Source organism: Protomyctophum parallelum (genome assembly GCF_964188405.1).
Source record: "Protomyctophum parallelum genome assembly, chromosome: 17".
In the NCBI taxonomy this organism is placed as follows: domain Eukaryota; kingdom Metazoa; phylum Chordata; class Actinopteri; order Myctophiformes; family Myctophidae; genus Protomyctophum; species Protomyctophum parallelum.
Genome location: NC_139719.1, coordinates 16,395,491 through 16,407,842, shown reverse-complemented (window position 1 = coordinate 16,407,842; position 12,352 = coordinate 16,395,491). Strand labels below are relative to the sequence as shown.

General features: G+C 42.8%; 2 protein-coding genes across 2 annotated transcripts in view; one reads left to right on the top strand and one right to left on the bottom strand.

Annotated features, from left to right (window-relative positions):
• The window catches only part of insyn2a (inhibitory synaptic factor 2A), a gene marked incomplete at both ends in the record, with an annotated part of 39,941 nt that extends 30,544 nt beyond the window's left edge, over positions 1-9,397 (top strand). Inside the window, one exon of the mRNA XM_083788130.1 lies at positions 9,199-9,397. Within this exon, the coding sequence (XP_083644256.1) occupies positions 9,199-9,397 (199 nt within the window). The remainder of the gene's footprint in view (positions 1-9,198) is intronic.
• Positions 1-12,352, bottom strand: part of dock1 (dedicator of cytokinesis 1) — a 459,680-nt gene that overhangs the window by 246,833 nt on the left and 200,495 nt on the right. The window lies entirely within an intron of this gene.

Genomic DNA, 12,352 nt, shown 5'->3' with positions numbered 1-12,352 from the left:
AATGGGACCATAATTTTCCAAAAAGAATATTATGACATTAGAAATGAGACTGAACAGGTCATTATAATGAACTACCGATTTCAAATGAGGCTTCACGAAATATCTGGCTGACTGCCCCCCTGAGTGGATGTCATGTAACAAAGGTCACGTTAGACTTCCGGTAGGCAGCTGAGTAAAGATGGCAGCATAAATCACAGCTCCCGTGTGAGATTAATAACCCCTGAATAATACAATTATACAACAAATTCAAAGACGTGATAAAAGCCACACCGAGACCTGCTACAGGGGCTGAAAGGATTTTATCGGCAAAGAAATGAAAGAACTAAAGAAAGAGATTACGGAAATGTTTTTCTAAATTCAAAGAAGAGTTTACTTTAAAAGAGACATGCGACAGGAGTTTACAAACTTCAAAGAAGAAATAAATACTAAACTCGAAGCAATTAACACGGAAGTAAAAGAAACAAAAGAAAGAGGTGAGAGAGACGCAAGATCGAATAACAGAAATAGAGGCGGGGAACGATTGTATTGATCCTGAACCAACAGAAAAGAATGCAATCAAAGATAACAGGATTTAGAGGCCAAGTCACGTAAAAACAACATCCGTATATTCAACGTGCAACTGAAGACACCACTGTGACTGACTTTGAATGAACAAAACATTCAAAACAAAACAAAGGTCATGTTAGACCCTGAATAATAATTATACTGCAAGGAGACAACCGAGCCAATTACAACTGCTCAGATGTATTTTAAGTGTGGTCAGAGTCTATGGATCTGGGCATCGTCAGGAGATGGAAAAATGCCGGCATAAAGCCTGTTAGCCCCAACAACACCCTACAGCACCTTGCTGTATAGTGTATACATACTGGGTTATGCTATGTGTTTGTAGCCATCTTAGATTTTTGCCTATCCTTGGCATGATTTTCTTTGTTTGTTTCTAACGTTTGATTTTTCTCCTCGCTCCCCCTGTATGCAAACAAACCCCCCCCCCCACCACACACACACACACACATACACCCCAGCACCTGTTTTTTTTTTTTTTTTCACAAAAACGATGGAGCTTGCACAAAAGTGCATTCCCCCCCTACGTCTTTACACCTGTAAACCTGTGATGTGGCAATGCAGTTGAGATTCTGATAATAACTGAGAATAGAACAGGACATCCTTGATGTCTAAGGTATAAGACATGCTCTTGTTTGCCAATCAAAATACCAATCGCTATAGGCCTTTAGCTGTTCCTTTGAACGGTTTATGTGGCATTCCCCATTTCCCCTCCCCTCTCCCTCCTGTTCACTCCCTTCCCCATTCTGTCATATGAAAGGAAAGACCTTGGCCTTTACTGTCACATGTACTGTACGTAGTCATGACACAGATGGATAATGCTTATTGTCATGCATAGACCGTCGGCCCCCCGACAGCCCACTCTGAGCCAGGAGGGGGAAAAAAACCTGTAGAAGGTCTTACAGTCAAGAGCTGCCCCATCACTCTTCTGTGCATATGCATACAGTATATGTATTTATGGAGACAGGGCTCCCATTAACCCGTTTAGGCCTGACGTTTCTGTATCAGTGGTTCTCTATATTTCATGTCAAGAACCCCAAAAATGATATGGAATTGGCCACCGCCTCCAATCTGAAAATATGTTGTTCCAGGAACCCCTCAGAAGCAAAGGTTTGAGTTAAAAACGTTCGCTCTGAAAGACTATATATTCAAAGATGTGTGCCATATTTTCACGATAAAAAAAATTAATAGCAGACCTACAAGCTCGTAGCGCGCCACTCGGTGGCGTGCTATGAGCTTGTAGATCTGCTATTTTTCAACAGCTAAATGATAACATAATGTTTAAAACACCAAAAGGGGTTCCGGCCCAAAATGGGTTAAACACCGCAGAGTAGCAGGTTCCACACAGCAGAAATTAATTAAACAGTATTAATTAAACGCTCCACAGAAAGACATCTTTTAGCCCAGATGAAAATTAGTCCTAGGCCGATGTTTGTCGACGCGCTCGCTGCTTCGCAAATGACTCCGATGACGCACGGAGACGGCCTTCGCTGATCACAGGGGAACTTTGATGCGCCGTGGCGTTGCTTTGCCTCCAGATTAGAGAGAGCCTCAACGGCTCTGTGTTTTCTTGCGGCCAACAAAGAGATAGCGCAGTCAGTATGTTTAGGAACTTTACTGATGTTTAGTTTTGGTGTGTGATAGATCACTATGCGTTCTCATGCGTGCAAAAGGGATTCAAGAGTACGTTTGCACACACACACACACACACACACACACACACACACACACACACACACACACACACACACACACACACACACACACACACACACACACACACACACACACACACACACACACAAAGAGTGCTTTGATATCAGTTTAATTAGCTGGAGCCAGTGTTTTAGGGTCTAATAGCTGCAGTGTTCCTTTCTTGTCCGTAAAGACCTGAGTCAAACAAACCGATGCAAAGTGCTGAGTGTCCAGCGAGCATGGGGCCGTCCCTTTGTGTCAGTGTCAGAGGCCCATGCTTTAAGTCCACTCTCTTCTTTGGTGGAAAGTAACTAAGCACATGTACTCGAGTATACTGTACTGTATACGTACAGTAACTACAATTTTGAGGTACTTTACTTTAGTATTTCAAAATTGCTATACTTTATTATTCTGCTCCAGTACATCTCAGAGGCAAATATTGTATGTTTACCCCCCTACAATTATTTTATTTGCAAAGTTACTTTGCAGATTTACAGTTTAAAAAAACCTTCTTTTATACTTCGCCTGATCAGAAATAGTCGACCGGCAAGCTCACAACGTGCCACGATCTGAGATATTTTACTTTGCTACAGTGCAGCAAGTATACTAAAAGTACAAAAGTATTGTGAATACGTTTAGTACAGCTACGGGAGTATAGAAGTTAGAATACCATTACAGGCCCTTTTACTTGCAAGAGATGACTTTATAATGTGGTTATAATGTGTGCTACTTTTGTTGGAGTAGACCATGCTTCTTCCTCCAGACTCTTTTCTCATCAATGCCAGAAGCGTTTGGCTTGCAGAATAAACCCACTGCGTCTCGCTCACACCTGCCCGTTTCTGTGATTTATTGGGGCAGAATAAGGTATGCAATGCATTTCGGGGAGGAAGAAAAGAACAAGGCCTACACATTCTGTCGTACTCTGCTATATTCTGCCTCGGCTGGATCACATTTACACGCTATATATATATATATTACGCACGCACACTTATACTTACAAGTCATCCATTTGCGTTTGCTACGAATCCAGCCCCATAAGCATTTAGGATGTTTAAAATATATCAATGACTCAGCGTGCTTACAGGATGCGTTACACTGAATGGGTTATATCTCAATGACTCAGCGTGCTTACAGGATGCGTTACACTGCATTAGGTTATAATATCTCAATGACTCAGCGTGCTTACAGGATGCGTTACACTGCATTAGGTTATAATTATTATCTCAATGACCTAGCGTGCTTACAGGATGCGTTACACTGCATGGGTTATAATATCTCAATGACTCAGCGTGCTTACAGGATGCGTTACACTGCATTAGGTTATAATATCTCAATGACTCAGCGTGCTTACATGATGTGTTACACTGCATTAGGTTATAATATCTCAATGACTCAGCGTGCTTACAGGATGCGTTACACTGCATTAGGTTATAATATCTCAATGACTCAGCGTGCTTACAGGATGCGTTACACTGCATTAGGTTATAATATCTCAATGACTCAGCGTGCTTACAGGATGCATTACACTGCATTAGGTTATAATTATTATCTCAATGACCTAGCGTGCTTACAGGATGTGTTACACTGCATTAGGTTATAATATCTCAATGACTCAGCGTGCTTACAGGATGTGTTACACTGCATTAGGTTATAATATCTCAATGACTCAGCGTGCTTACAGGATGTGTTACACTGCATTAGGTTATAATATCTCAATGACTTAGCGTGCTTACAGGATGTGTTACACTGCATTAGGTTATAATATCTCAATGACTCAGCGTGCTTACAGGATGCGTTACACTGCATTAGGTTATAATATCTCAATGAATCAGCGTGCTTACAGGATGTGTTACACTGCATTAGGTTATAATATCTCAATGACTTAGCGTGCTTACAGGATGCGTTACACTGCATTAGGTTATAATATCTCAATGACTCAGCGTGCTTACAGGATGCATTACACTGCATTAGGTTATAATTATTATCTCAATGACCTAGCGTGCTTACAGGATGTGTTACACTGCATTAGGTTATAATATCTCAATGACTCAGCGTGCTTACAGGATGTGTTACACTGCATTAGGTTATAATATCTCAATGACTCAGCGTGCTTACAGGATGTGTTACACTGCATTAGGTTATAATATCTCAATGACTTAGCGTGCTTACAGGATGTGTTACACTGCATTAGGTTATAATATCTCAATGACTCAGCGTGCTTACAGGATGCGTTACACTGCATTAGGTTATAATATCTCAATGAATCAGCGTGCTTACAGGATGTGTTACACTGCATTAGGTTATAATATCTCAATGACTTAGCGTGCTTACAGGATGTGTTACACTGCATTAGGTTATAATATATCAATGACTCAGCATGCTTACAGGATGCGTTACACTGCATTAGGTTATAATATATCAATGACTCAGCGTGCTTACAGGATGTGTTACACTGCATTAGGTTATAATATCTCAATGACTTAGCGTGCTTACAGGATGTGTTACACTGCATTAGGTTATAATATCTCAATGAATCAGCGTGCTTACAGGATGTGTTACACTGCATTAGGTTATAATATCTCAATGACTTAGCGTGCTTACAGGATGTGTTACACTGCATTAGGTTATAATATATCAATGACTCAGCATGCTTACAGGATGCGTTACACTGCACGCATTAGGAGGAAAAATACATCTGATGTAAGAAAATAACGAGCAGTGCAATACGTCGGGGGGGGGGGACTGTGTCTGACTCTGCAGTCAGCGAGAGAGGAGAGGAGAGGCGACACACGCTCTGTATACACATCACCTCGTCAGAGGAACTGCGGTGTGAGCTTGTAGATCGGCTATCTTATGTTATGTAGCTTATTGTAGACCAATATAACACGGCTTGGTTGAATGCTTGATTCTGATTGGCCAATAGCCAAATTCAGCGGGTGTGTTATGTTAAAGTCAGTGTGTTCATAACAGCAGTACTGTCTAGAGGCTAGCCAGACATGCTATATATATAGTACGGTATGTACTCTATGACCTGGATCATGTATGTTTAGAACAGTAGTGTCTAGCCAGACATGCTGTACAGCACTCTATGTATGACCTGGATCATGTAATGCTGTCTGTGTGTCATGTATGTGTCATGTGTGTATGTATGTATGTGCGTGTGTGCGTGCGTGCGTGCACTAGTGTGCACCCTCCACCAGTGAAGATTTAACAGATTAAAAGCTCTCTCTCTACACTTGCAGCTTTAATGCGAAATTTCACTTTAGCGCCTAACCTGAGGGTCAGATGAGCACGGGGATTACGCCCCCATGGCGGAACGTACTGTAACTAACTAAGCACATTTACTCAACTTGACAAGTGATGCATTTGAGTACAATTTTGAGGTACTTTTACTTTACTTGAGTGCATCTAATTTCCAAAACTTTATACTTTGACTCCCAATCACAATGTCACAATCCTGATATTTTCTAAATATTTGTACACAACGTTCCATACATTTGACATGTTTCTGCACAATGAGTACTTTATAGTTACTGTTGGTACGTTACCTATATTTTGATACCAATACTTTGTGCTTTTACTTAAGTAAATTGTTGTAAAAAGTTGCATTCCGGACATTAAGTTGTAACAGAGTAAATGTTTGTACCACCAGTGGGAAGAGGCTATACAGACTCTGTGAATTGCATCGTAATAATATGGCAACGTGCGATCAGTGTAAACAGAAGCCGTACAGCGGGTCGCGTCGATACGAGTCAATACGACTTTGATCTGAGTTTTAAAAGTACATCAAATGATGCTCGGCTCAAACGCCCTCTAGTGACCACGCAACGCTCACCCCCGAAATACTAATGCGGGCATTCCTTCCCCCCCTTACTGGCAAGCAACACAGCTGGTTCTTAACAGGTTGTGAGCCCAAGACGTCCACAGACGTCCTGGGAAATCCCGCTATGTAGTGCCCAAGACGTCTGTGGACGTCTTAGCAAAACAAAAACAAAAAAAGTCAAAAACAAATAATGTAAAAAGTGGGCACCCTGGGTTACTATTGTGAAAGTGGTGTGTGGGCACACAATGTGTTCAACTTTTTTAGCTGGAGATCCATAAAGAGATCTCCGCCGAGAGCCAAACTGAAATAATCACTTTGCAGAAAATAGCCGACCTTCGGTACAAGCTTGTAGATCTGCTATTGCCACTTCTTTTGAAAATGTATGGATTATTTTGTCTCCCCTGAAAAATTATAGATTTGTTGTAATCTTTTTAGAAAACCTTTCAAAAAGAATGACTAAAATAATAATAACTAGAAAAAGTGCCCTTCCGGGCACAGGTCTCCACCAGGTTATCCACAGATCCGTGCAGTTAGAGGTAAAAACACTTTTGGGCCAGTTATAGCGCCACCTTGAGGCTGAGTTGAAATTGTTCATGTGGCATTTCGTCCTGGGCCTAGTGGGAATGTGGGTGCACAATTTCACGGAAATCACGCGATGTGTTCATGATTTGCAGCATTTTGTTTGAAACTGAGCACTCCTGTGAACTTTGGAAGCCAATCTTAACCAATCAGGATGGAGTCTGATAAATCTGAAAGACCCGTTTCGTTGAATGGCTCTAGAGAGACTGTGTACCAATTTGCGTGATGTTTGGACAAAATCTGTAGGTGTACTGTGCAAAAACTTGTTTTGCACAAAGCGGCCTCCTGGTGGCGCTATAACAGGCCGTTCTGGAAAGTTTGGGGCAGAGGTTCATGGTTGGCATCCAGGGAGTGTGTGTGCAAAATTTGGCATCGACCGGGTTAACGGTGGCTGAGATTAGCTGTTCACGGACGGACGGACGGACGGACGGACGGACACACGGACACACGGACGGACGGACGGAGTGCAAAACATACTCTCCCCATGCCTTCGGCTGGTGGAGACAATAATAATGTATATACAGGAAACTATTAGGGGCTATTTTAACCAAAACATGTTAACAAAAACGGGGTGCCCTGAGGTAATGTTTGAGAGACACTGGAACAACAGACTAGCATAGTAAGAACGAGAGAGAGAGATAGAGAGAGATAGGGGGATAGGGGGATGTAGGTCACGCTGGCGGGCTGAGCAATGTCACGGCAGATGCGAGTCCACAGGGTCAAGTGAGAACAGAGCGCTGCATAAGCTGTATGATGAGGAACACGAGGGGCCACGTTGGGGGGGCCACACGGGCAGGGAGGAGGTGACGACATGACACCAGGCGGGATATAAACACCATAAACACCATAAATACCACATGAAAAACTGCTCCTTCTGAATCTGTCAGAACGCATACTGCATATTATTGTTTGTTAGCAGCCATATGCGTCGCCCTGCCCCTTCTCTCTCTCCGCCCCTTTCCTTTACGTCAGTGTATTTTCAAACAGTCTGCAAAAGGAGCATGATAAATTAGAGTTAAATACAAATAAATAAAAATTGAGCATTGTGTCGCAATGCCCTTTATCTCTCTGCACCTTTCCCTTCGGTTGGTGTCATTTCTGCAAAAGGGGAATGATTAATTATCGCAAAAAAATAATTGAGCAGGTGGCAAGCACTCGACGTCTGATGTGGTTTGAATATCAGCGCTGTTAGGTGGGTCCATTTGGTTCCATGTTGTGATCAAAATCAACTCACTTCTCTACAGTATGTCAAATCAACTCACTTCTCTACAGTATGTCAAATCACTCACTTCTCTACAGTATGTCAAATCAACTCACTTCTCTACAGTATGTCAAATCACTCACTTCTCTACAGTATGTCAAATCAACTCACTACTCTACAGTATGTCAAATCAACTCACTACTCTACAGTATGTCAAATCAACTCACTACTCTACAGTATGTCAAATCAACTCACTTCTCTACAGTATGTCAAATCAACTCACTACTCTACAGTATGTCAAATCAACACACTTCTCTACAGTATGTCAAATCAACACACTTCTCTACAGTATGTCAAATCAACACACTACTCTACAGTATGTCAAATCAACTCACTTCTCTACAGTATGTCAAATCACTCACTTCTCTACAGTATGTCAAATCAACACACCTCTACAGTATGCCAAATCAACTCACTACTCTACAGTATGTCAAATCAACACACCTCTACAGTATGTCAAATCAACACACTTCTCTACAGTATGTCAAATCAACACACTTCTCTACAGTATGTCAAATCAACACACTTCTCTACAGTATGTCAAATCAACACACTTCTCTACAGTATGTCAAATCAACACACTTCTCTACAGTATGTCAAATCAACACACTTCTCTACAGTATGTCAAATCAACACACTTCTCTACAGTATGTCAAATCAACACAGAGTGACAGTGAAATCCCCTGCGTTCATTTAGACACACGTTACTTTGGGGAGGGTACAAATGGAACACAATGGAGCTGTGGGTCCATTGTGGGTCCATTTGCACACTCTCTGCTTAATGTTAACACTGCGGATTTCACGGTGTGTACAACAAATCAACTATACCTGCCCATGTGTGTGCGTGCTGCATTCTGTGGGCCTGCACACTCTAGTCCTCATGGCTCGGCAAGGCTTACTTATTGTACACTCTTAAAGCCCTGACCACACCAAAGGGGCAAGGCGGTTTTAGCGTTGTCCCTGCGGTGTGACACGTATGTCTTGTTGCACGTTGACCCACGTTGACCCTAGTGATTCAACGCATGGAATTCAAAGGCCCCAAACCACACCAAAGGGTCAAGACGGTTTTACCGTTGTCTCCTTGCAACCGTTTGGACACAAGGAGACCCAAGGTGACCCTTTTGGTGTGGTTAGGGCTTTAGTCATGAACACTGAGGACTTTAATGTGTGTATAGTCATCGACAGAAACTGACGTCTGACTATCTCTCTTTCTCTCTGTGGTGTGTGTGCGTGCGTGTGTGTGCATGCGTGTGTGTGTGTGCACGCGTGCCCTCTGCAGTGTGGAGCTGGACTTCAAGCAGCAGGAGGACAAGCTGCAGCCGCTGATGAAGAGGCTGTGTCCGGCGGACGACGCCTACTTCTCCCCCCTGCCTTACCCCTCCTCCTCCTCGGGCGGTGAGGCCTTCACCTCCACCCCCAAGCGCAAGTCCAAAGCCGAGTCCAAGAAGCACGCCCGCTGGAAACTGTGGTTCCTCTGAGAGGAGCGTTGACCACACGGAGGTGTTTGACCGCACGACGACTCGTCCACCGCTTCAACCTTAGCGTCCCGATGCTGGGAGGGGGGGGGTACGTTGGGACGAAACCGGCCGAAACCTAGCCGCAACGATTTGCGTGAAAAAGGCCGATATACAAGCTCCCAAAGCGTTGTGTTGCGGCGTGTTGTGAGCTTGCATATCGTCTGTTTTGGTGTTCGTATTCAAAGATATACCGTGCAGCCCCGGACACAGGAGGAGCCCTTGGGAATCCATCCGATCACCCAAGCCCAAGCATAGGGTTTAAGTGGCTAAAACTGATGCCCCGGATCTTTTGTTTCTTAATCACAATGTTGGCTTTTTATCGAGACTTGGTAACAATACGGAAGCGTTGGCTTTAGCGGAAATCTCCACTGCTTTGGATACCGTTGGACGGCCGAACGCGGTTACGCGGGACACGGTGGTACGTGTAGCTGGAGGAGGAACGTGGAAGCAGAAAAAAATGAGAACAGGTCTTGTGGAAAAATATAAAAAAGTGTCACGTTTACCAAAAAAAAAAAAGAGAGAAAAAAAAAAGGATTGACTTATTCCTGGAACGGGCCGTGGAAATGGAACCACGGCAACTTTGTCTGTTTGAGGATTCAGCTCAAGGTCAAAAAGAGACATTTAATTTCCCTCCGTCTATTTACATATATTTTTCTAACTTCTAAAGACTATATGGAGTCCTATTCAATTATTTATTGGTTTTGGTGAACGCGGTCTCAGACCCATAATTTCTACTCTACTAAAATCTGAGACTTCTTCCTCCGACATCACAGAGAGAGGAGAGGGGGGGGGGATGGGGGGGTCGGTGACCTCAAACCACACCTCCGTTTATTATCCACAGCATATCAGCGTTACCGGCAAAGCACAATTAAACACTGTTTCAGGACAACTATTTTCTCCAGAATTTAACACGAAAAAAACAAAAACACTATTTTGACCATTCTCATGTTTGTGGATCACCTCCAACAAATGCCAACGACGGAGCAAAATGGAGAACTTGGACATGAGGGGTGAGAGGAGGACTTGAGGCGTATTTATTGGAGCTCTGTGATCTCATTTCTAATCCCACGTCCCCTAAAAAAACATGTCTGGGTGAAAAATCTTAACTGATGTGAAGAGTGAATAAAATATCGCTTATTTTCTTATGAACATTTGCCAAAAAAAAAGGTAGACATCGATGTTACCTTTTTTTGTTTTTCTATATAAATATATGAAGCTATATAGCTCACTTTTAACCCATTCTGAACGGGAACCCATTTTGGTGTTAGCATCATGTCGTGCTTTAGCTATTTAAAAATAGCAGATCTACAAGCTCATATCGCGCCACCGAGTGGCGCGATACGAGCTTGTAGGTCTGCTATTTTTGAAAAATCGAAGAACGACTGACATAGAAACATGGCTTTATCGGAAAACTGTCAGGATGTAGAAGACGTTTATAGAATCTGATCTCAGGTCAGAATGGGTTAAAAGAAACGGCGCTGGTTCTCAACATCGGGGGGGACGCACCGGCGGTCCAAAGACGGGACCCTTACGGGGGTCCTCGGGTGGGACCCTTAATCTACAGTGTACTGTAAAAACCCTCCGTGCTAATCTAACTCTGAGAGCGTATACAAATGGCATCAAATGGACCCGCAAGGATTCTTTTTGGTTCCATCCGTACGCTCTCAAGAGTTATAGACCTGTTCAAGGGTCTATTTTGGACCCCGGGTGGTCCCCGGTCGCGGGAATGGAAACGTTGAGAAAGCCGTGCTTTAAGGTTTATTGGAATATAAATTATTTATCAGAAGTTGCTGTGAATGTGGGGGTGGGGGTAGGTGATTTGGGGGCAGGGTGTGGAAAGTCTGTTTCATTGTCCGGTCTGAGAATGAAGATGATGCAGATGAATACAGATGGTGTGAATAGTTTGTACATTTATTTTTCATACGTACGTCAAGCCTATTTCTTAAAGTCTCCTCACGGTGCATTCTGTTCAGTCAAGGGCATGAGAAGAGAACACGCACACGCACACGCACACACACGCACACGCACACACACACACACACACACACACACACACACACACACACACACAGAGGATGGAGCTCATATTAACCAGCTTACTGCGTCACTATCACAATGTAGCTAGCTCCCGCTTTGACACAAAAGAAGCAAGCTGAAGGCCTTTTTTTGTATACTCCAGTTGCCGAGAGGACCCAATGTTACAACGTGCACTGGTGGAAGAAGTCTACTCTTGTACTTTTACTTAAGTAAAAGTAGCCATTCCGCTTTAAAATAACACGTCGTTACAAGTGAAAGGTGTGTATTTCAACTTCATTGAAAATACAAAAGCACTGGCATCAAGTTGTACATGCAGGACCGAAGTAGCAAAGGGTACAACATGTTTCGATAATTGCAGTTTAAACAAAATGGACATACTCCAGTATAAGTAAAATTAGTCGTACATTCTACTCAGGAACAGCCCTCTCAGTGGAGCCGTTTTCCCTATGTGTTTTCTGCGTGCCATTTTAACAGCATTACCACTCAGACTATATATATATATATATATATATATATATATATATAAATATATAATTAACCCATTTAGGCCTGACCTCAAAATTAAAAAAATATATATTCTAAATCCTCCAGTTTTCTGAAATAAATATTTTCACGATTTTTCAAAAATAGCAGACCTACAAGCTCGTATATCTGCTATTTTTCAATGGCTAAATTATAACAATGTTTAAAACACCAAAAGGGGTTCCCGCCCCAAAATGCGTTAAATGGCCGTGACTAGCGATCCAGGGAGTGGAGCCAGGCTACAGCACTTAAAGTAAATGTACCGAGTTACTTTCCACCAATGGGATCTTGCGGAGATAACATTTCTGCAGAGGTTTCTAACTAAGCTTGATTTGCCGTCTTTGTTTGTTTTGCCCC